At 51.7% G+C, this 23,202-nt stretch overlaps 1 protein-coding gene across 1 annotated transcript in view; it reads left to right on the top strand.

The window, feature by feature from the left end:
* Positions 1–579: 579 nt before the first annotated feature.
* Positions 580–23,202, top strand: part of FLNC (filamin C) — a 70,140-nt gene continuing 47,517 nt past the window's right edge. Inside the window, 10 exon segments of the mRNA XM_087722516.1 lie at positions 580–591; positions 855–1,194; positions 6,302–6,399; positions 6,636–6,786; positions 8,162–8,280; positions 9,674–9,751; positions 11,465–11,627; positions 12,404–12,604; positions 21,625–21,762; positions 22,480–22,606. Coding sequence (XP_087578642.1) covers positions 580–591; positions 855–1,194; positions 6,302–6,399; positions 6,636–6,786; positions 8,162–8,280; positions 9,674–9,751; positions 11,465–11,627; positions 12,404–12,604; positions 21,625–21,762; positions 22,480–22,606 — 1,427 coding nt within the window.

Genomic DNA, 23,202 nt, shown 5'->3' with positions numbered 1-23,202 from the left:
CCCACCTCTATCATCTGCCTGCTTCTTTCTTTCTTTCTTTCTTTCTTTCTTTCTTTCTTTCTTTCTTTCTTTCTTTCTTTTTCTCTCTCTCTTTTTCTTCCTTCTTTCCTTCCTTTTTCTCTCTTTTTCTTCCTTCCTTCCTTTCTTTCTCTCTCTTTTTCTTCCTTCCTTCCTTTCTTTCTCTCTCTTTTTTTTCCTTCCTTCCTTCCTTCCTTCCTTCCTTCCTTCCTTCCTTCCTTCCTCCCTCCCTCCCTCCCTCCCTCCCTCTCTCCCTCTGGCTTCCTTCCTTCTTTCTTTTCTTCCTTTATTTCTTCCATCCATCCATCCATCCACCTACCTACCTACGTATATTTTTATTCAGGTAGTCCCAACAAATTTCGGTTGCCAAGCGAGACAGTTGGTAAGCGAGTTTTGCCCCGTTTCGCGACCTTTCCTGCCACAGTTAAATGAACCACTGCAGTTATTTCTCGCCCTGCCTCCAGGTGCTTTGGGAAATAAGTTGACCCCCCCCCTTCTTTGGGGCAGCCCATGAGACTGCTGTCCTGCCCACCCGCCCTGGTCCTCCTTTCCTCTAGAGCAATGGTTCTCAAAGTTGGCAACTTTAAGACTTGTTGGACTTCAACTCCCAGAATTCTCCAGCCAGCTCAAACTTGGCAACTTTAAGACTTGTGGACTTCAACTCCCAGAATTCTCCAGCCAGCAGAGCTGAAGTCCACAAGTCTTAAAGTTGCCAACTTTGGGAACCACTGCTCTGGAGTGGCCAAACTCAAATCCTACAGTCGTCCTTTGTATGTTTCCATCTCCGGGCCTTGGATCATGGTCTTTGTTGTTCTCCTCTGCGCTTATCCCCAAAGCCTCGGCTTCCTTTTTGTGAGCGATGGGCGGGAGGATTCCCGGGGTGCGTAGGAGGTCCTGACCGCCTCTCCTTCTCTTCCTCCCCTACAGACAGCAAGGCCATCGTGGACGGCAACCTGAAGCTGATCCTGGGGCTGATCTGGACGCTCATCCTGCACTACTCCATCTCCATGCCCATGTGGGAGGACGAGGACGAGGAGGACGCCAAGAAGCAGACCCCCAAGCAGCGCCTCCTGGGCTGGATCCAGAACAAGGTGCCACAGCTGCCCATCACCAACTTCAACCGCGACTGGCAGGACGGCAAGGCCTTGGGGGCCCTGGTGGACAACTGCGCCCCGGGTGAGCGTGCGTGGGGGGGGAGGGAGAGGGAGAGGGGGGGAGGGAGAAACACAGCATGCCCCCCACCCAGGCCTGCCCAGGATGGGCTTACTGGAGCTGATGCCCTGCAGATGGATTGATTGACTGAGTGATTGATTGGTGGAATCTGGAGAAGTTTGCAATATATTTAGCCATAAAGGATAGAGCCATTTATCTTGTCATCCTTCCTTCCTTCCTTCCTTCCTTCCTTCCTTTTCTTCCTTCCTTCTTTCCTTCCTATCTCCATCCATCTATATACCCTCTTCCTCTCTCCTGCCCTTCCTTCCTTATCTTTCTTCCTTCCACCCATCCCTTCTCCTTCCTTCCTCCCCTCCATTCTCCCTTCCTTCTCTCTCCTTCCCATCCATCCATCCTTCCCTTCTACTTCCTTCCTTCCATTCTTCCTTCTCTCATTCCTTCCCTCTGTTCATTCTTCCTTCCTTCATCATCCATCTATCCAACCTTGCTCTCCCCCTCCCCCTCCTTCCCTCTCTCCCTCTCTGCCGCCCTTCCTTCCTTAACTTCCATCCATCCATCCATCCCTCCTCCCATTCTCCCTTCTCTCTTTCCTTCCTTCCCTTCATTCTTCCTTCCTTCTCTCTCCTTCCTTCCTTCCCATCCATCCATCCTACCCTTCTACTTCCTTCCTTCCCTCCCTCCATTCATTCCTCCTTTCTTCATCATCCATCTATCCATCTTCACTCTCTCTCCCTTCCCCTCCTTCCCTCCCTGCTGCCCTTCCTTCCTTAACTTCCATCCATCTATCCATCCATCCATCCATCCATCCATCCATCCATCCATCCTTTCATTCTCCCTTCTCTGTTTCCTTCCTTCCCTTCATTGTTCCTTCCTTCTCCTTCCTTCCTATCCATCCATCCATCCTACCCTTCTCCTTCCTTCATTCCTTCCTTCCTTCCTTTCCTCCATTATTCTTCCTTCCTTCTGGCTGGAATACTGCAACGTGCTCTACATGGGGCTGCCCTTGAGGTGCATCCGGCGACTTCAGCTAGTGCAGAACGCAGCCGCGCGAGTGATCGCAGGTGCACCCCGATTCACCCGCATTACACCTATCCTCCGCGAGCTGCGCTGGCTACCTGTCGATCTCCGGATGCGCTTCAAGGTGCTACTGATCACCCATAAAGCCCTACATGGCAGTGGATCTGGATACTTGAGAGACCGCCTTCTGCCAATTACCTCCCTACGACCTATAAGATCTCATAGGTTAGGCCTCCTCCGTATTCCATCGGCCAGCCAGTGTCGGCTGGCAACTACAAGGAGGAGGGCCTTCTCAGCAGCGGCCCCGACCCTTTGGAACGAGCTCCCCGTAGAGATTCGTACCCTCTCCACCGTCCAGGCCTTCCGCACAGCCTTGAAGAACTGGCTCGCCCGTCAGGCCTGGGGATAAGGACCATTACCCCGCCCGAATGTTGTATGCATGTTGTTTGCTATTTTATTATGTGTTGTCGTCTTAGTGTTGTATTCCCCCTTCCCTGGTTTTCTGTGAGCCGCCCTGAGTCCCCTCAGGGAAAAGGGCGGCCTACAAATAAAATCAATTCACAAATAAAAATCAATTCTTCCTTCCTTCCTTCCTTCCTTCCTTTCTTTTTTTCTTTCTTTCTTTCTTCCTTCCTTCCTTTCCTCCATTATTCTTCCTTCCTTCCTTCCTTCCTTCCTTCCTTCCTTTTTTCTTCCTTCCTTCCTTCCTTCCTTTCCTCCATTATTCTTCCTTCCTTCCTTTCTTCATCAACCATCTATCCAACCTTGCTTTTCCCTCCCCCTCCTTCCCTCCCTCCCTCCCTCCCTTATCTTCCTTCCTTCTATCCATCCTTTCTCCTTCCTTCCTCCCCTCCATTCTTCCTTCTCTCTCCTTCCCATCCATCCATCCTTCCCTTCTACTTCCTTCCTTCCATTCTTCCTTCTCTCCTTCCTTCCTTCCCTCCCTCCATTCATTCCTCCTTCCTTCATCATCCATCTATCCATCCTCGCTCCCTCCCTCCCCCTCCTTCCCTCTCTCCCTTCCTTCCTTCCTTCCTTATCATCCATCCAAAATGGCCGTTGTAACTCCGAACGGTCGCTAAACGAATGGACCACCTGTATTGTAAGCTGCCCGGAGATACCCTTTCAAATTTATAAACAAACCAAGAAAATAAGCGGTTTCAGCCTGTCCTTAGCTTGACAAGAAAGAAAAACGATAAGAAGGCTTATAAAACCCCGTCGGCGTGGAAAATTCTGGAAGGGACCGGATGCCTCTCCGGTGACGTTAGAAAACAAAGCCCAGGGAGATCACAAAAAGGATATTTTTCCTCCACTCATCCAGGCAAGGATTTACATATCCCTCTCTGGAATTTGCTGACTTCAGGGTTTGCTGGTAGCTGCTGCTGAGATGATTTAAATCAGCATTTCTCACTCTGGACAACTTTAGGAGGAGGGAAGGGACTTCCCATAGCTGGCTGGGGAATTCTGGGAGTTGAAGTCCCTTCCCCCCTCCTAAAGTTGTCCAGAGTGAGAAGCCCTGAAATTTAAAACTGTGAGATGGGCTTTAATTGCACAGTACTGGCGGCCATCTTGACTTTTTTGACTTCTTCCCCCTTAGCAGATGCCCCTGAATTCCTTTTTGCTGCTGTCCAGGTTCAGTTGCCCTTTTCTCCTGGTCCAATGCTGGTTTCCCAGGGACTTTGATGCAACTTCTCTGTCTTGTAGGAAAACCACCCAGCTCAGAGACCACGAAGGACCTCCTCCCCCCCCCCACACCCACTCCCCCTTCTCTTCCCCCTCTCCACAAACCCCCTTCCCTTCTAGCACTGATGATGTTCCCATGTTGGGTCATGAAACGTCCCCAAGAAAACCACCAAGTTCCCAGAGCACCAAGGGCCCCACTGTTCTCCTCCTCCTCCTCCTCCTCTTTCTTCTTATCCTTTTCTCCTCCTTCTCCTCCTTCTCCTCTTCCTTCTCCTCCTTCTCTGCTTTCTCCTTCTCTGCTTTCTCCTTCTCCTCTCTCTCCTTCTTCTCTCCTTCTTCTGCTTTTCCCTCTCCTCTTCCACCTTCTCCTCTTTTTCCTTCTCCTCCTTCTCTGCTTTCTCCTCCATTTTCTCCTTCTTCTCTCCTCCTCCTCCTCCTCCTTTTCCATCCCCTTTTCCTTCTCCACCTTCTTCTCCTTCTCTGCTTTCTCCTTCTCTTCCTTCTCCTTCTCCTTTTCCTTCTCCTCCTTCTCCTTCTCTGCGTTGTCCTTCTCTTCCACTGGAGGTTTCTCCTTCTCCTTCTCTTCTCCTTCTTCTTTTTCCTTTCCTTTTCCTTCTCCTCCTCCTCCACCTTCTTCTCCTTCTCTGCTTTCTCCTCCTCCTCCTCCTCCTCCTCCTCCTCCTCCTCCTCCTCCTCCAACCCCACCCCCTTCTAGCACTGATGATGTTACCTAGTTGGGTCATAAAATGTCCCCAAAGAGACCACCAAGCTCAGAGACCACGAAGGACCCCAGAATATTCTCTTTGGTTGAAATCTGCCCGGTTGGGACACAAACCCCTTTTGTAGGCAGGGGGCCGTCCGTCTGTCCATCCTGGACTCGGCAAGCAGAAGAGTTTTGCCCTCCTCTTGCCTTTTCTCTCTTCTCTTGCCATTTTTCCTGCCCTTTCCTTCCTTCCTCCCTTCCTCTCCCCTCTCGCTGCTGCTGCTGCTGCTGCACGGGTGGCCGTTGCAACCTAAACAATCTGGAAGCAGATTTATAGCCCTGGAGGATTTGCACACGCGGACGACACCCACACACAAACACACAGGCACACACACACACACAGACAGAGTTTGGAAAGCTGGCCAAATTTGGACATGCTCAGAGGTCTCGCTGGATCGGTGTGGGTGCGCAGAAAGAGCCTGGCTAAAATGGAGCTAGTTTGAAAGTTTTTCTCCACCTTCCAGTACAGAAGAGTCCATGGGGAGAGGGGCAAAAATGTACCCCTCCTCCCTCCCTTCCTTCGTTCCTTCCTTCCTTCCCTCCTTCCTCCCTCCCTTCCTTCCCTCCCTCTTTCTTTCTTCCTTTCTCTCTTTATTTCTCTTCACTCACTTTCTCTTTCTCACTTTTTCTGTCTTCTTCTTCCCTCTTTCTTCCTTCCTTCCTTCCTCTTTCTTTCTTCCTTCCTTTCTTCCTTCCTTCCCTTCTTCCTCCCTCCCTCCCTCCCTTCCTTCCCTCCCTCTTTCTTTCTTTCTTTCTCTTTTTATTTCTCTTCTCTCACTTTTTCTTTCTCACTTTTTCTGTCTTCTTCTTCCCTCTTTCTTTATTTCTTCCTTCCTTCCTTCCTTCCTCTTTCTTTCTTCCTTCCTTCCTTCCTTCCTGCCTCCCTTCCTTCCTTCCCTCCCTCTTCCTTTCTTCCTTTCTTTCTTTATTTCTCTTCTCTCACTTTCTCCTTCTCACTTTTTCTATCTTTTTCTTCCCTCTTCCTTCCTTCCTTCCTTCCTTCCTTTCTCTTTCTTTTCTTTCTTTTCTTCCTACCATCATCCATCTATATACCCTCCCTCTCTGCCTCCCCCTCCTTCCCTCTCTCCTGCTCTTCCTTCCTTCCAATCATTCTTCCTCCTTCATTCCTTCCTTCTCCCCCCTTCTTCCTTCCATTCTTCCTTCCTTCCTCCCCTCCATTCTTCCTTCCTACCCTCTTCCTTCTTTCCTTTCTCTCTTTCTTTCTCTACACTCCCACTTTCTCTTACTTACTTTTTTGTCTCTTTTTCCTCCCTCCCTCCCTCCTTCCTTCCCTCCCTCTGCCATTCGTCAGCAAAGAAGGGGCTCATTTAACCAACTGACCCAAACCTTCGCCCATCGAGTGACCTCTGATTTTTGGCCCGGAATAACGACCCTGTAGGGTAGGCTGGGCTGAGAGAGAAGGACCCGCCTTAGAGACAGCCAGTGTCCAAGGTTGCCAGTGGATTTGAACCCAGAACCTAATCCCTGTGGATTCCCATACACCCCCTCCCCCCACTTCAACCCAGGGTCTCTTGCTGGCGCCTCCTTGTGGAAAGACCCCACTTAGCTCTCTCCCAGTTGACGTGGGGTGTCTTTCAGGTGTCCCCCCCTTTGCCCTTCTGACCCCCTCTTTTCTTCCCCTTCCAGGCCTCTGCCCAGACTGGGAGACCTGGGACCCCAGGCAGCCGGTGGAGAACGCCCGCGAGGCCATGCAGCAGGCTGACGACTGGCTGGGGGTCCCTCAGGTACCCCTCGGAGATTGGGGGCCGTGGGGGTTTGGGAGGGGGGGCAGGAGATCCTGGCACCAGGGAGGGGAACCTCCTGGGGAAGCCATCAGGGAAGGGGGAAGGCAGGGCTCCCGGTGGCTTTGCATGGGACAGGTGGAAATCCAACAGGTTCAGCCGTATCAGGCTTGCTGGGGGAAAAACGGGGCGCCTCCTCCGGATCCCCCCCCGCGAATCGACGTGTCTTCTCTTTGCAGGTGATTGCCCCCGAAGAGATCGTGGACCCCAACGTGGACGAGCATTCGGTCATGACCTACCTCTCGCAGTTCCCCAAAGCCAAACTCAAACCCGGAGCCCCCCTGAACTCCAAGCAGGTGCACCCCAAGAAGGCCAAGGCGTACGGGCCTGGTAAGCAGCCCTCGAGGGAGGGGGGAGAGAAAGTGGGGAGGGTCCAGGGTCCCAGAACCCAGAAGGGTCAAACGATGGGGGGATAGTTGCCCCCTCCCTCCCTCCCTCCCTCCCTCGCTCTGTCGGCTCAGCCGATCTTGCTATTTTAGCAAGTCAGCGAGCCAAGTTCCAAGTTTCAGTTTTCCCGGACCTCCCCTTCCTTCCTTCCTTTTTTTCCCTTTTCCCCCTTTCCCCTCTCTCACTTCCTCACTCACTCCTTTCTTTCTTTCCTTCCTTCCTTCCTTCCTCCTCTCTCTCCTTCCTTCCTTCTCTCCTTCCCTCCCCCCCTTTCCCCCCTTTCCCCTCTCTCCCTTCCTCACTCACTCCTTTCTTTCCTTCCTTCTTTCCTTCCCTCCTTACTCCTCTCTCTCCTTCCTTCCTCCCCTCCTTCCCTTTTCCCCGTTTCCCTTCTCTCCCTCCCTCCCTTCTTTCCTTCCTTTCTTTTTCCCTTCCTTCCTTCTCTCCCTCCTCTCCCTCCTTCTCTCCCTCCCTCCCTCCCTCCCTCGCTCTGTCGGCTCAGCCGATCTTGCTATTTTAGCAAGTCAGCGAGCCAAGTTCCAAGTTTCAGTTTTCCCAGCCCTCCCCTTCCTTCCTTCTTTCCTTCCTTCCTTCCTTCCTTCCTTCCTTCCTTCCTCCTCTCTCCTTCCCTCCCTCTCTTTTCCCCCTTTCCCCTCTCTCCCTTCCTCACTCACTCCTTTCTTTCTTTCCTTCCTTCCTTCCTCTCTCTCCTTCCCTCCCTCCCTTTTCCCCCTTTCCCCTCTCTCACTTCCTCACTCACTCCTTTCTTTCTTTCCTTCCTTCCTTCCTTACTCCTCTCTCCCTTCCTTCTCTCCTTTCCTCCCCCCTTTTCCCCCTTTTCCCTCTTTCCCTTCCTCACTCACTCCTTTCTTTCCTTCCTTCTTTCCTTCCTTCCTCCTCTCTCTCCTTCCCTTTTTCCCCTTTCCCTTCTCTCCCTCCCTTCTTTCCTTCCTTCCTTCCTTCCTTCCTTCCTTCCTTTTTCCCTTCCTTCCTTCTCTCCCTCCTTCTCTCCCTCCCTCTCACCTCCTCCCTGTTCCCCTTTCCCTTCCCCCTTCTCTCCCCCTCCCTCCCTCCCTCCCATTTTCCCTTCCTCCTCTTCCTTTCCTGCTTCCCTTTCCCTTCTTCCTTCCTTCCCCTTTTCCTTTTTTTCCTTTCCCTTTTTCTTCCTCCCCCTTTCCTGCTTCCCTTCTTCTTCTACTCCCATTCCTTTGTCTTCGTTTCTCCTCCCCCTCCTCCTCCTCCTCCCTCCCTCCCTCCATCTCCCCCTCTTCTGGAGCCAAGGCTGCCCTTCACCCACCTGTCTCACCTTCTTCCCCAGGTATCGAACCCCACGGAAACACGGTGCTGAAACCAGCCCATTTCACAGTGGAGACTGTCGAGGCAGGCTTGGGAGAAGTACTGGTCTACATCGAAGACCCCGAGGGACACACGGAGGAGGTAGCCCCCAACCCCATCCCCCAGTGCCCAGTGTTTGTCCCTGGCCTCCCCCAGCCGCTTCCCCCACAGGCCCTACAGCTCCTGCCCAGCCAGGGAGTCTGAGCCCTAATAGCCCCTTAACCGGTGGAACTCCTTGCCACCAGAAGTTGTGGGTGCCCCATCGCTGGAGGTTTTCAAGAAGAGGCTGGACAGCCATTTGTCTGGAGTGGTATAAGATCTCCTGCTTGAGCTAGGGGCTGGACTAGAGGACCTCAAAGGTCCCTCCCAGCTGTGCTGGTCTATTCTTTTATTCTGCTTTTATTATTCTGTTCTTCTGCTATTGTTCTTCCAATAGTCTGACGTTTTGTTATTCTGTTATTTGTATTCTGTTATTGTTAATATTATCTTTCCCAGTTCTGTTTATTGTTAATCGGATAGTCTGTTGTTCTGAGTGAAAGGCTCTCCTGTTGGAGCAGGAGGTTGGGCTAGAAGACCTCCAAGGTCCCTTCCAACTCTGTTATCCTGCTGTGCTGTTATTCTGCTGGTAGCCCACCCACTTTCCCTTGGAGATCTTTCTCTCTTTTGCCTCCTGCCCTGGTCAAACATCTCCTTTTCGAATTTGAAGTAAACAAAAGGGTTTTTAAACCAATCCGTCACTTCCCCCTAAGGGCTCCAAGAGATGGAATAGCAATAGCAATAGCAGTTAGACTTATATACCGCTTCATAGGGCTTTCAGCCCTCTCTAAGCGGTTTACAGAGTCAGCATATTGCCCCCAACAACAATCCGGGTCCTCATTTCACCCACCTTGGAAGGATGGAAGGCTGAGTCAACCCTGAGCCGCTGAGATTTGAACAGCCGAACTGCAGAACTGCAGTCAGCTGAAGTAGCCCGCTGCTGTGGGCAGGCTGGCATCGCCGGCTGGCAGAAGACACACCGAGTAACAATATCACAAGGGTTGGAAGGGACCCTGGAGGCCTTCTAGCCTAGCCCCCTCCTCAAGCAGGGAAACTTAGACCATCCCAGACAAGTGTCTTCTCAAAAACCTCCAGCGTTGGAGCAGCCGCAACTTCTGGTGGCAAGCTGTTCCACGGGTTAATTCTTCTGGCACTCAAAGACTCCCGTCCTTCCCTTCTCCGCCCCTCCCTCTGCCCCGAATGGCGTGACAGTTCCCCCCTTCCCCGCAATGCCCAGGGAAAAGGGCGCCCTCCTCCCTCCGTGCCAGGCTGGGTTTGAGACCCTCAGCTGCTCCAGCTGGCACCGCAGGGTGATGCTGGCATGACTTTGCAGGCATCTAGGCAAAGGGGGGTGGGGGGTGGGAGTCCAGAGCTTGTGCTGAGCGACAGGCGGCAGCTGTTGGCACAACTCGCTGGCGCGGCTGGGTAATGCTCCCTCCCTGGTTCTTTCCTCCCCCAGGCTAAAGTGGTTGCCAACAACGACAAGAATCGGACTTATTCCGTCTGCTACGTGCCCAAGGTGGCTGGCTTACACAAGGTGAGATGACCATTCCCAGGGCGGCTGGGGTGGCCGGAAGGACGGGGTGACCTCTGCAGACTTAAAAAAACCCAGACTGCAAAATGCAGATTCCCCCAGCATTGAATTGTAACGTTGAATGGCATGGGGAAAAAGTGATTTAAAAGTGTAAGTTTTTCACACTTACAACCGTCGTAGCACCGTTGTGCGTGATTAAAATTCAGAGGCTTGGCAACTGGCATGTACTTGTGACAGTTGCGGAGTCCCCTTTTGCGACCGTCGGACGAGCAAAAAAAAAACCAGATTCATTTAACAACCCTAGTTACTGCCGTTTGGGAGGGGCGAGGTGGCTCAGTGACTAAGACGCTGAGCTTGTCGATCAGAAAGGTCGGCAGTTCGGCGGTTCGAATCCCTAGTAACGGAGGGAGCTCCCGTGACTTGTCCCAGCAGCTTCTGCCAACCCAGCAGTTCGAAAGCAGGTAAAAAATGCAAGTAGAAAAATAGGGACCACCTTTGGTGGGAAGGGAACAGCGTTCCGTGCGGCTTCGGGCGTTGAGTCATGCCGGCCACATGACCACGGAGACGTCTTCGGACAGCGCTGGCTCTTTGGCTTTGAAACGGAGATGAGCACCGCCCCCTAGAGTCGGGAATGACTAGCACATATGTGCGAGGGGAACCTTTAACCTTACTACAATTTGAAGGTTTCATCTCCCTTATATATGCCACGTTTTCCCAAAAGTAAGACTGGGTCGTATGTTAATTTTTGCTCCAAAAGACACACTAGGTCTTATTTTCAGGGAAATACGGTACTAAATGCGTCTCTCTGGCTGACGATCTTAACTGGGGTTTATTTGGGGGGGGTAAGTCTTCTACCACAAGCTTCCTGAAAAGCCATGCTTAGGGCAGTGGGGGCAAACCTTTTTGGCACCGAGGGCTCAAACCGGAATGTGTGGGTGCACCAGCTAACCTGTGCGCACCTGCCTGGTTTTGGGCCATTTTTGGGGTCATTTTTCAGACTGTTTTTGGCCTGGAAAACAGTCCAGAAACAGCCTGAAAAGGGCCCAACAGAAAACGTGGGTTTGGGCCATTTTTTCAGGCTATTTTCAGGCCATTTTGAGCCCTTTTCAGAGCCACAATGTTCAAAAAACAGCCCCAGAACTGCCAGAAAAATTGCCCCCCCCCAAAAGAGCCTGAAAACAGCATGTTTTTGGGGTGGGTTTTTGGGCTGTTTTCATTTTCTGGTGCTCTGGCACTTGCCAAGACCAGTTGCCAGCGGTGCCCATGCCCACCGAGAGGGCTCCATGTGCCACCTCTGGCATACGCCGCATAGGTTCCCCCTCCCTTTGCTAGGGGTTATTTTCCAATGGGGTCTTATTTTGGGGGGAGAGAAGACGCTCTCCTCCGAGGTCTCATTGTGGCTGCTTTTTTACGGCAGCTTTGTCGAAAATGGGTCTTTATTCCTAGTTTTCAGCCAAGCCAGCCCCTGGAGAACCCTTGGTTCACTTAATGACCACAGCATTTGCTTAACGGCCACTGCAAAAAAGGTCATAAAAAATTAGGTTGGGTCACCCACGAGTCCTGATTTATAACTGTCGAGATTTACGCCCGCGAGGGGCCGGTTCCATGACGATCGTAAGTCGGCGTGGCTTTTCCTTCTGGCTTACAGTCTCGAGTCCAAGTCAGTTTCTCTCTCTTTGCTGAGTTTCTCCTGATTTTTCCCCTCTGCTCTTCCAGGTCACTGTCCTTTTTGCCGGCCAAAATATTGACCGGAGCCCCTTTGAAGTCAACGTGGGCATGGCGCTCGGGGACGCCAGCAAGGTGTCAGCCCGTGGACCGGGCCTGGAGCCCGTGGGAAATGTGGCCAACAAACCCACTTACTTCGACATCTACACCGCAGGTAAGGAAGGGGGGGGGGTTAAATCGGGTAGGGCAAACAGGAAGTGGGCACATTGCTTTGCCTAATACTCCTCGACTTACAACAATTCACTTCGCTAAGTGAGTCGCTTCGTTTGAAGCCACTCATGACAAGTCCTCAAACTTACGACCGTTACAACATCCCTACAGTCACGGGATCAAAATTCCAGGCGCTTTGGTCATTGGCCTGTATTTATGAGGGTTGTAGTATCCGGGAGTCACGCGATCGCCTTCCTAGCCGGCTTCTAAAAAGAAAAGTCAGTAAGGGAAGCTGGACTCACTTAACGACCAGCGGATTCTTGTAACCGCTGTAGCGATTTGCTTAACCACTTCAACAAAAAATGGTCGCAAAATCAGGCGCGGCTTACTTAACTTGCTTAGCAATGGAAATTTTGGTCTTGCTCGTTGTCGTAAGTCGAGGATTATCTGTCTATATTTGGGGGGAGAGGTGTCAGAAGAAATCTCATAAGCAATTCAGGCAGCTAACGGGCGGTGCAGTGGCCTAGAGGTAAAGCTCTTGCCTCAGGAGGCTGTGAGTTTGATCCTAGGTAGCAGCAGTTATTTCTCTCTCTGGACACAATGAGTGTATATCGGCTGAACAAAAACTCCACCCTGGCAACAGGAAGGGCATCGGGCCAGTAAACAGCTCCATTCAGTTGCCCTGATTCTACCCCGATGCAAGGGATTTCGAGGTCATTAAAAGACAAAGAAGTTTCAGGTAGCTAACGGTGTGTGTGTGTGTGTGTCTTCCGTCTGTAGGGGCAGGGGCCGGTGACGTGGGGGTGGTGATCGTGGACCCCCAGGGACGGCGGGACACAGTGGAAGTGGTCTTGGAAGACAAAGGCGACAATATTTTCCGCTGCACTTATCGGCCCGTCCTGGAGGGTCCTCACACCATCTATGTGACCTTTGCGGGGGCTCAGATCCCCAAAAGCCCCTTCACAGTCAACGTGGCAGAAGGTAAGTCAGCCCCGCCTCCCCTCCCCAGCTCTTCTCGGGTCCCCTCCCCACCGTCTCCTTTCTCTTCCCACTGACTCCCCCGCCGTGCTTGTTTGCCATCTCTAATGACCTCCTGACCACTAAACCGGCAGCCCCCCACCCCACCCCTTTGTCCCGTGGAGACCACCGGCCAAGCAAGACTAGAGGTGGCTGTTGGAAGATCTCCAGGTCTTCTGGGTGGAGGCCCAGGTCCAAACGACACAGGGGATCAAAGTGATCTGGTCGATAACCTCTCCGCCAAATCTACCTCGCAGGGTTGTTGTTGGAAGGAGACCGTCTGCTCCCCTTGGGGAGAAGGTGCAACACGAGTGGAGATGGCGGCTGCCACAAACTCGCACCGTTATTGTAACACCGCGGTCCCCAACATTTCCGGGTTTGAAAACGGAAAACCTTCCGGGGAGGGGTGAAATCCATCAGGTTCTGACTGGTTCTGGAGAACCGGTAGCGGAAATTTTGAGTTGTTTGGAGAATCGGCAAATACCACCTGTGGCTGGCCTCGCCCCCATCTATTCTCTGCCTCCCGAGTCCCAGCTGATCGGGAGGGAATGGGGATTTTGCAGTGTCCTTCCCCTGCCACGCCCATCAAACCACGCCACGCCCACCAAGCCACGCCCACAGAACCGGTAGTTTAAAAAAAAATGAATTTCAGCGCTGGTTCCAGGAGAGGAGATCGTTCCACATGAAGGGCACACGAGTGTCTGCGCACGCAGCTCCATCTGTGCGAATGCAGCTTTGCACACGTGCACGGAGGCCCCCGGCTCCCGTAAGTGGAGCCGCACAAGTGCTGGCCCACTGCCTCTGCAGCCCGATTCTGAACGGGCCACGGACCAGGATTGGGCCACGGCCAAGGAGTTGTGGACCCCTATCTTAATGGCTGATCCTCTGTCAAAGCTAAGCCCCCTCCCTCCCCCCCTGTTTCCATGCGGGAGAAGAAGGGAGATTTCTTAGGATGACGGGGACCCGTTCTACTGATAAAAGGGAGTACAGGCAGTCCTCAACTTATGACGGTTCATTTAGTGACGGTTAAAAGTTGTGGCGGCACTGAAAAGAGGGACTCAGGGGCGCTTTCCACACTTACGACCGTGGCGGCGTCCCCGTGGCCACCTGTTCAAAATTCCGACGGTTGGCAAGGGGTTCATATTTATGACAGTCCTGAGGTCATGCGATCCAGCCTTGCGACCTTCTGACCAGCAAAGTCCACGGGGGAATCCAGATTCACTTAACAACCGTGTAACCGACTTCACCATTGCAGCGATTCACTTAACAACCGTGGCAAGGGAATGGCATAAAACGGGGGCGAAAGTCGCTCAACAATTCGCCTTGCTCAGCCGTGGCAAACCTGGGCTCGATTGGCGTCGTAACTCGAGGACTTCGTGTATTTGTGGCTCAGGGTTGGACGGTGGGGAAGCTGGCTGGGGGATTCTGGGAGTCGAAGTCCACAGACTTTCAAGTTGTCGTCCCTGAGAAAAGCCAATTCAGAGGATTTAAAAAAAGGCCGTTTGTAGAATTTGTGCAGGGATTGAGGTCGTCCTCGCCTTACGACCGCAATTGAGCTTGAAAAGTTCCGTTGCTGAGCGAGACGTCTGTTCAGTGAATTTTGCCCCATTTTACGACCTTCCTTGCACACCGTTGTTCAGCGAATCCCTTCAGTGGTTAAATTAGAAACACCGTCGCTAAGCGAATCCGGCTTCCCCTTCGACTTTTCTCGTCAGACGATCGCAAAAGGGGGATCACGTGACATACACACACACACCCCGGGGGGGGGACTCAGCAGACCGTCATAAATGTGAGACACTTGCGAAGCCTTTGAATTCCGATCGTGAGAATGCCGCAACGGTCATAAGCATGGGAAAAAAAACGGCCGTAGGTGAACGTTGTAACTTTGAACAGTCGCTAAGTGAACGGTCACAAGTCGGGGACTACCTGTACTCAAATCATCTTCCGAATCACGCTCTTCCATCCCTCTCCGTTGTGCCCAAATACCGGAGTTCAGCAACCTTCATCCCCGGCTGCAAAATTTTGGTTTTGGTGGTCCTCGCAGGGGATCAATTTTAGCTCTGCTTTGCTTCCCGCCACCCCCCCCCCCTCCTGGGATCAACCCGGGAGCTGCCCATCATCCCCTGCCTTCCTGCCGGGGAAAACAGGAACCGCTGACGCATCGCTGCTTCCTGCGTCGTGCGACCTCACCCTGCACAAATATTTTCCCTAGATTTCCAAACTTTCTCTTGGAAACGCCTCGAGGTCCATTCGTCACAGCTCTCTTTTCTCGCTTGCAAAACACTTTCCCCCCCAATTACAAGTAGTCCTCGGCTTACGACGGCTAGTTTAGCGTCCGTTCAAAGTCACTAAAACGGCACTGAAAAAAAAGTGACGGTGTTTGACACACTTACGGCCGTCAACTGATTCAGACGCCGGCTCGTACTTATGACGGCCGCGTGATTCCCTGTTCCCGACCAGCAAAGAGGGAAGCCGGACTCACTTAACAACGGGCAGGCTCCCTTGTGGTCGTAAGTCAAGGACTGCCAGTACCAGCCCACCATTCTTCTTTGGAATTCCAGTGAAAATATCTTGTGTGACTTTCTGTGTGAGTGTAAAATGCATTTCTCGAGTCAGAGGGCCACGTAGCAAGACATTCTTTTGGGGGGGGGGGGAAATAACCCAACCTGGAGCAGTTTACACCCAGGTGAAGAATAGCAATAGCAATAGCAGTTAGACTTATATAGCGCTTCATGGGGCTTTCAGCCCTCTCTAAGCGGTTTACAGAGTCAGCATATCGCCCCCAACAACAATCCGGGTCCTCATTTCACCCACCTCGGAAGGATGGAAGGCTGAGTCAACCCTGAGCCGGTGAGATTTGAACCGCTGAACTGCAGATAACAGTCAGCTGAAGTGGCCTGCATTTAACCACTGCGCCACCTCGGCTCTATCTATCTATCTATATCTATATCTATATCTATATCTATATCTATATCTATATCTATATCTATATCTATCTATCTATCTATCTATCTATCTATCTATCTATCTATCTATCTATCTATCTATCTATCTATCTAATCTATCTATCTATCTATCTATCTATCTATCTATCTATCTATCTATCTATCTATCTATCTATCTATCTATCTATCTATCTATCTATCTATCTATCTATCTATCTATCTAATCTACCTACCTACCTACCTACCTACCTACCTACCTACCTACCATCTCTCTCTCTCTCTCTCTCTCTCTCTCTCTCTCTCTCTCTCTAATCTACCTACCTACCTACCTACCTACCTACCTACCTACCTACCTACCTACCTACCTACCATCTCTCTCTCTCTCTCTCTCTCTCTCTCTCTCTCAATCTATCTATCTATCTATCTATCTATCTATCTATCTATCTATCTATCTATCTATCTATCTATCTACCTATCTATCTAATCTACCTACCTACCTACCTACCTACCTACCTACCTACCTACCTACCTACTTCTATCTATCTATCTATCTATCTATCTATCTATCTATCTATCTATCTATCTATCTATCTATCATCTATCCATCTATCTATCCATCCATCCATCCATCCATCCATCCATCCATCCATCCATCCATCCATCCATCCATCCATCCATCCATCCATCCATCCATCCATCTATCTATCTAGCAATAGCAGTTAGACTTATATAGCGCTTCATAGGGCTTTTTTCAGCCCTCTCTAAGCGGTTTACAGAGTCAGCATATTTGCCCCCAACAACAATCCGGGTCCTCATTTCACCCACCTCGGAAGGATGGAAGGCTGAGTCAACCTTGAGCCGGTGAGATTTGAACAGCCGAAATTGCAGAACTGCAGTCAGCTGAAGTAGCCTGCAGTGCTGCATTTAACCACTGCGCCACCTCGGCTCAGAAAAGCCCTCTACACATGCTCAGAGGCAATCCTAAGCTTGGAACGAGCGATGACAGGGCCCCCTAATTTCCAGGGGGTCCTGGCCTGTTTGAAACAGGGCCGCGGAAGCGATGGGTGAGCTTGTGCAAGCAGCCAGCAGGGGCGTGCACGCCCACAGCTTCGCTTGTGCGAACGGCGAGCGCGCGTGCCCGTCGCTCGTGCCAACGGAGCTGCGTGCGCGTGCCCAAACGTCTGTTTCTCACGTGTAAACCATCCCTCTCTCTTCCCACCCAGCCGGTCCAGAAACCTGGCCAGGTACAGGAATGCTGTTCTGTGCAGGCTTTAGGGCAAGGGTCTTCAAACGTGGCAACTTTAAGACGTGTGGACTTCAAGTTCAAGTCTTAAAGTTGCCAAGTTTGGAGACCACTTGCTTTAAGGGACTTCAACGTTCCCATTTCACAGATGGGCCAACTGAGGCAGGAGACCAGTGCCTTCCCTTCCAGCTGAGCCCTTTGGCTTTTGAGGGGAGGGAGGGTCTCCATTCTCTGCTCCCCAAACTAGCTTCTGGCCACAAACCCCCCTGGGGTCCACTCACCCCCTCTGCCCCCCTTATTAACCCTTCTCTCTTCCCTCCGGCCCCCGCAGCGCCGCCTCCTGCCCCCCGCCCGGCGTCTCCCCCATTCAGATCATCCCTCAGTCCGTCTGTACCCCGCCCGCCGATGCCAGGAAAATGCCACCCCCCACTTTGCCCAAGCCGCAGAAACCAAGTTAGTAAACGCCCACTCGGCTTGCCTTCTGCACTTGAGCGTCTGTTGGCATGGGTCGATCGGGGAGAGCATGGCATGGGTGAGTTTTTTCCGGGGGGGGGGGGGGATGCTGGTTTCCTTCCTAGCCAGGATGGCGAACCGGGGTTAGGTTAGATGCAAAAGTTTCCCGGTGTTTTTTAAAACGGAGGTTTAAGCCACCCTGGCAGAGTTTAGAGAGGTTTATTTATTTATTATTTATTTATTAGACTTATATACCGCTTCATAGGGCTTTCAGCCCTCTCTAAGCGGTTTACAGAGTCAGCATATCGCCCCCAACAACAATCCGGGTCCTCATTTCACCCACCTCGGAAGGATGGAAGGCTGAGTCAACCTTGAGCCGGTGAGATTTGAACCGCCGAACTGCAGATCACAGTCAGCTGAAGTGGCCTGCAGTGCTGCACCCTAACCACTGCGCCACCTCGGCTCTTCCCAGCTGGGAAATGTTTGCACGATGCAGTGCATCCTCGCTCAAAGATGGGCGGACTCCAACTCCCAGAATTCCACAGGGTAAATCTTCAAACTTGGTGACATTTAAGACTTGTGGACTTCAACTCCCAGAATACCTGGGAATGGCTGGCTGGGGCATTCTGGGAGTTGAAGTCCACCCATCTTAAAGCAGAGTCCCCAATCCCAGGTGGTGGACCATTTCCGCAGCGAACATGCAGCCAACAAGCGTGCAATGCTCCATCTGCGGGAGTGGCAGGTGCTCACGCTCACAGAAATGGAGTTTTGCACACTCGTGGCCGTTCGCACAGAAGCATCCCCTTCCCCCACCATGCCGGTTCACGAAGATTGGGGGGCCGGTGGCTTACAACGCTGAACGAGGAAGCCAAAAGGAGTGAAGGCCACCCAGGACCCCAGAAGCCTATTTTGTTATGGCCCTCCAGTGGTCAGCAGAGCTGGCGGCAGAGTCAGACAGTGAGGAGGGTTGGGGAGGAACCTGGGCCAGTCCTGGAGTCTGGGGAAGGCTCTGTGTCGGAGGCAGAGAGGGGGCTGGGGCCGTCCGACAGTTATCAGCTGCCTTCGGAGTCAGACATCAGTGGGGCAGAAGAACAGCTGGAGCCTGTTCCCAGTGGGCACATGTGCAGAGCGGCCAGAGGAAGGGAAGAGCTAAAGAACAGGAGTCGACTTGGGAGTAAAGCCACAGGTGGACGGTGAATGGCCCCTCCCAGAGGACATAAAAGAGGAGCGAAAGGGGAGTGGAGTTTGCAGGAGACAATTAGTTCCCTTCATTGGTTCTTGAATCTCCAAGACTCCTTGCCAAGTTCTGCAGATCTCGGCCTGGCAGCTCTCCAAGCCAGATAAGGTCTGTGACCGTAAATCCTCCTTTGAAAGACTTTGCTGGATGTGAAGGAGCAGAATTCACAGACGGAATTAATAAAAGTGTTTTTTGTCAGGACCAGGAGTTGGCTTCATGCTCTCGGGAAGCCTCGGTTAGAACAGCAGTCCTCAACTTACGACTGTTCGTTTAGTGACCGTTCAAAGGTTACAGTGGCACTAAACGAAGCGACAGGATCCTTTTAGCAGCATCCTTAGCGAAATATGGACGCTCTGGGCCACGGACTCATATTTATGACGGTGGCAGTGCCCTCGGGGTCACGCGATCCCCTTTTGCGACCTTCTGACGAGTATAATCCAAAGCGGGGGGGGGAGCCGGATTCACTTAACAACCGTGTGACTAATTTAGGCAGGGATTCGCTTAACGACTGAAATGAGAAAGGTCGTAAAAGGGGCCAACATTCGCTTAACAACCATCTCACTTAGCAACGGGAATCTTGGGCTGGATTGTGGTCGTAAGTCGAGGACTGCCTGTATTGGTGGTTTTGCTTGGAAAAAGGAGGTGGGGGTGGCATGATTCGACCTGAGAGGGTGGACTGCAACAAGAGGGGGGGGTCCTTGGCATGCTCCTGCTGTGCTGTTGGCTGTTGGTGCTGTGACTTGGTGCCCTGCATGGCATGAGAACCACCCCCCCCCCACAACCGTGGCCTGGAGCCCAGCAATTGGGTGGGGGGGCAGAGCCGCCATCTTTGGGGCCGAGCTCTTGGGGATGGGAGGGGTCTCCCTCCTTTGACCTCCTCCACTCCCCCCTCCTGCCGTTTTCTCTCTCCCCTTGTCCGCCCTTCCCTCCTCCTGAATAATTGCTAATCCAATCATAACCTTCCATCCCTCCCTTTTTCCTATTTTGGGGGGAGCTGGAAAAATCCTTCCTTCTTTCTTTCCCTCCTCCCAATTCTTTCCTCCCCATTCTTTCCCTCCTTCCCATTCTTTCCTCCTTCCCTCCCTCCCTTCCTTCTTTCCCTCCCCATTTTTTTCTCCTTTCTTTCTCTCCTTCCCGTTCTTTCCTCCTTCCTTCCTTCTTTCCCTCCTTCCTGTTCTTTCCTTCTTTCCTCCTTCCCTCCCTCCCTCCCTTCTTTCCTTCCCCATTCTTTCCTCCTTCCTTCCCATTTTTTCCTCCTTCCGTTCCTTCCTTCCTTCCTTCCTTCCTTCCATCCTTCCTTCCCTTCTTCCTATTCTTCCTTCCCTCCTTCCCATTCTTTCCTCCTTCCTGCCTTCCTTCCTGCCCTCTTTCCTATTCTTCCTTCCTTCCTCCCTTCTTTCCTTCCCCATTCTTTCCTCCTTCCTTCCCATTTTTTCCTCCTTCCTTCCTTCCTTCCTTCCTTCCTTCCTTCCTTCCTTCCTTCCTTCCTTCCTTCCTTCCTTCCTTCCTTCCTTCCCTTCTTCCTATTCTTCCTTCCTTCCCTCCTTCCCATTCTTTCCTCCTTCCTTCCTATTCTTCCTTCCTTCCTCTTCCTTCCTCCCTCCCTCCCTCCTTCTCTTGCCCCAGTTGTTAAATGAATCTGCCTTCCCCCCTTGACTTTGCTTGTCAGAAGATCATAAAAAGGGATCATGTGATCCCGAGACACTGTGACCGTCATAAATGTGGGTCAGTTGCCAAGTGTCTGAATTTTGATCACGTGACTGTTGCAATGATCCTGGGCAAAACAGGGCTAAGTCCCTTTTTTTCAGTGCCGTCGTAACTTGAAACGGTCACTAAAGGGAACGGAGGTAAGTCCTTCCTCTCCGCCCTGCGTGCTCAGCACAGGAGGCCCTTTCGGCCTTGGCCTCTCCTCTCTCCTTCGGCTAAGGGCGCTGGCGTATCTGGCGGGGCGCATGGGGGCTGGGTGGGGGGCTGCTCCTTGGCCCTGAGTGCGAATCTGGGTTTGGTTCTTCCAAGTCTCTTTGTGGTGCTGGGTGAATTCTAGCACCACAAATGTTTGGCGTTTCCTTCCCCTCCATCCATCCACGCAGGGATCCAACCTCTCCTCTCCCTTCTCTTCTCTTTATTCTAAATTCTAAATTTAAATTCTATATACTATATTCTCTTCCCTTGCTCTTTTCTTCCCTTTTCTCTTCTTCCCTTCCTCTCCTCCTTTTCTCTTCTCTTTTCTATGCTGTATTCCAAATTCTATATACTATATTCTCTTCTCTCCCCCTCCTCCCCTTCTCTTCTTTCCTTCCTCTTCTTTTCTCTTTTCTTCCTCTTCCCTTTTCTTTTCTTTTCTTCCTCTCCTCCTCCTCTTCTCTTTTCTATGCTATATTGTAAATTCTATATACTATATTCTCTTCTCATCTCTTCTTTTCCCCTCCTCCCCTTCTCTTCTTTCCTTCCTCTTCTTTTCTCTTTTCTCTTTTCTTCATCTTCCCTTTTCTTTTCTCTTCTTCCCTTCCTCTCCTCCTCCTCTTCTCTTCTCTTTTCTATGCTATATTCCAAATTCTATATACTATATTCTCTTCTCATCTCTTCTTTCCCCTCCTCCCCTTCTCTTCTTTCCTTCCTCTTTTCTCTTTTCTTCCTCATCCCTTTTCTTTTCTCTTCTTCCCTTCCTCTCCTCCTCCTCTTCTCTTTTCTATGCTATATTGTAAATTCTATATACTATATTCTCTTCCTCTCCTCCCCTCTCCTTTTCTCTTCTTCCTCTTCCCTTTTCTTTTATCTTTTTCCCTTCTCCTCCTCCTCCTCTTCTCTTCTCTTTTCTATGCTATACTGTAAATTCTATATACTATATTCTCTTCTCTTCCTCTCCTCCCCTTCTCTTCTTTTCTTTTCTTCCTCTTCCCTTTTCTTTTCTCTTCTTCCCTTCCTCTCCTCCTCCTCTTCTCTTTCCTATGCTATAAATTCCATATACTATATTCTCTTTCTCTTTTTCTTCTCTTTTCTTCTCTCCACTCCCCCTTCCTTCCCCTCCCATTCCCTTTTTCTTCTCCCCTCCCCTCCCCTCCCTCTTTTCTCTCCTTCTGACAGATGCTTTTTGTCCCCTTGACAGCCTGCAGCCCCAGCGCCTGCCGGGCCATGGGCCGGGGTCTCCAGCCGAAGGGGGTTCGCGTGAAGGAGGTGGCGGACTTCAAGGTTTACACCAAGGGAGCCGGCACAGGCGAACTCAAGGTGCTGGTCAAAGGGCCGAGTAAGTTATGAGTTTCTTCCTCCTTCTCTCACAAGGGACCTCACGGTGGTCTCGGAGTTGCAAGAAATGTTCCCCGGTTGTGTCCTCGACTTACGACCACAACTGAGTCCCAAAATTCATGTCGCGGTTTACGTTGCTCAGTGAGACAAGTGGGAAGTGAGCTTTGCCCCGCCCCGTTTTACGACTTTCCTTGCCACCGTTGTTAAGGGAATCACCGCAGCTGTGAAATCAGCCACGGCGTTGTTAAGTGAATCTGGCTCTCCCGTGGACTTCGCTTGTCAGGAGGTCGTAAGACGGGTTCACGTGACACCCTCCCCCGCCCCCTCCGGGACACTGCCAGCGCCATAAATATGAGTCCGTTGCCGAGGACCCGAATGCAAATCACGTGACTGCGGGGAGACTGCAATGGTCGTTAAGTGTGAAAAACGGTCCTAAGTCCCTGTTTTTCCAGTGCCGTTGTCACTTCGAACCGTCACTACGGTCACAAGTCGAGGACTTCCTGTAGCCAAATTATTGTAAACCTTGTAAAAAAAAAAAGCTACGGCTGCTTTCATAAGTTGCTACAAAGACATTGAAGGTTGATCCTCTCCCCCCACCCAGGGATCTCCTAGTGGTCTCCTTTCCTTACTTAGCGATGCTTCCAAAGGAATGCGAAGGCTCACTCGTTTGCACGGAGGGAGGGAAGCTTTAACGAAGTTCTTGTGCTTTTCGCCCCAGAAGGAACAGAGGAGCCGGTGAAGGTGCGAGATGTCGGTGACGGGGTTTACGAGTGCGAATATTACCCCAAAGTGCCCGGAAAATACGTGGTGTCGATTACGTGGGGCGGCCACGCCATTCCAAGGAGGTAGGGCAGATTTCGGTCTTGAGACCCACAACCACTCTACTGATGCCCTCCCCCCCCCCCCCGTCTTACGCTTCTAGTGCAGCGTTCCTAGAACTCACCGTCTCCCGGTGATTGGTCCAAAGTCACCCAGCCATTTTTCATGCCGAAGGCGGGACTAGAACTCCCAGTCTCCCAGTTACCGGCCCAAGTCACCTACCTATCTTTTGTGCTTAAGATAGGACTAGAACTCTCCATCTCCCAGTGATTGATCCAAAGCCACCCAGCCGGCTCTCATGCCAAAGGTTTTACTAGAACTCTCAATCTCCTGATGATTGGTCCAAAGTCACCCAGCCGCTTTCATGCCTAAGGCGGGACTAGAACTCCCAGTCCCCCAGTTACTGGCCCAAGTCACCTACCTATCTTTTGTGCTTAAGATAGGACTAGAACTCTCCATCTCCTAGTGATTGATCCAAAGCCACCCAGCCGGCTGTCATGCCAAAGGTGGTACTAGAACTCTCAATCTCCCAGTGATTGGTCCAAAGTCACTCAGCCGCTTTCATGCCTAAGGCGGGACTAGAACTCCCAGTCCCCCAGTTACTGGCCCAAGTCACCTACCT

This window comes from Thamnophis sirtalis, unplaced genomic scaffold, assembly GCF_051295495.1.
Source record: "Thamnophis sirtalis isolate CommonGarterSnake01/CBP01778 unplaced genomic scaffold, rThaSir2_p1.2 scaffold_9, whole genome shotgun sequence".
Taxonomy (NCBI): domain Eukaryota; kingdom Metazoa; phylum Chordata; class Lepidosauria; order Squamata; family Natricidae; genus Thamnophis; species Thamnophis sirtalis.
Note: the sequence above shows the minus strand (reverse complement) of the source record. Positions and strands in the feature narration are given on the sequence as shown.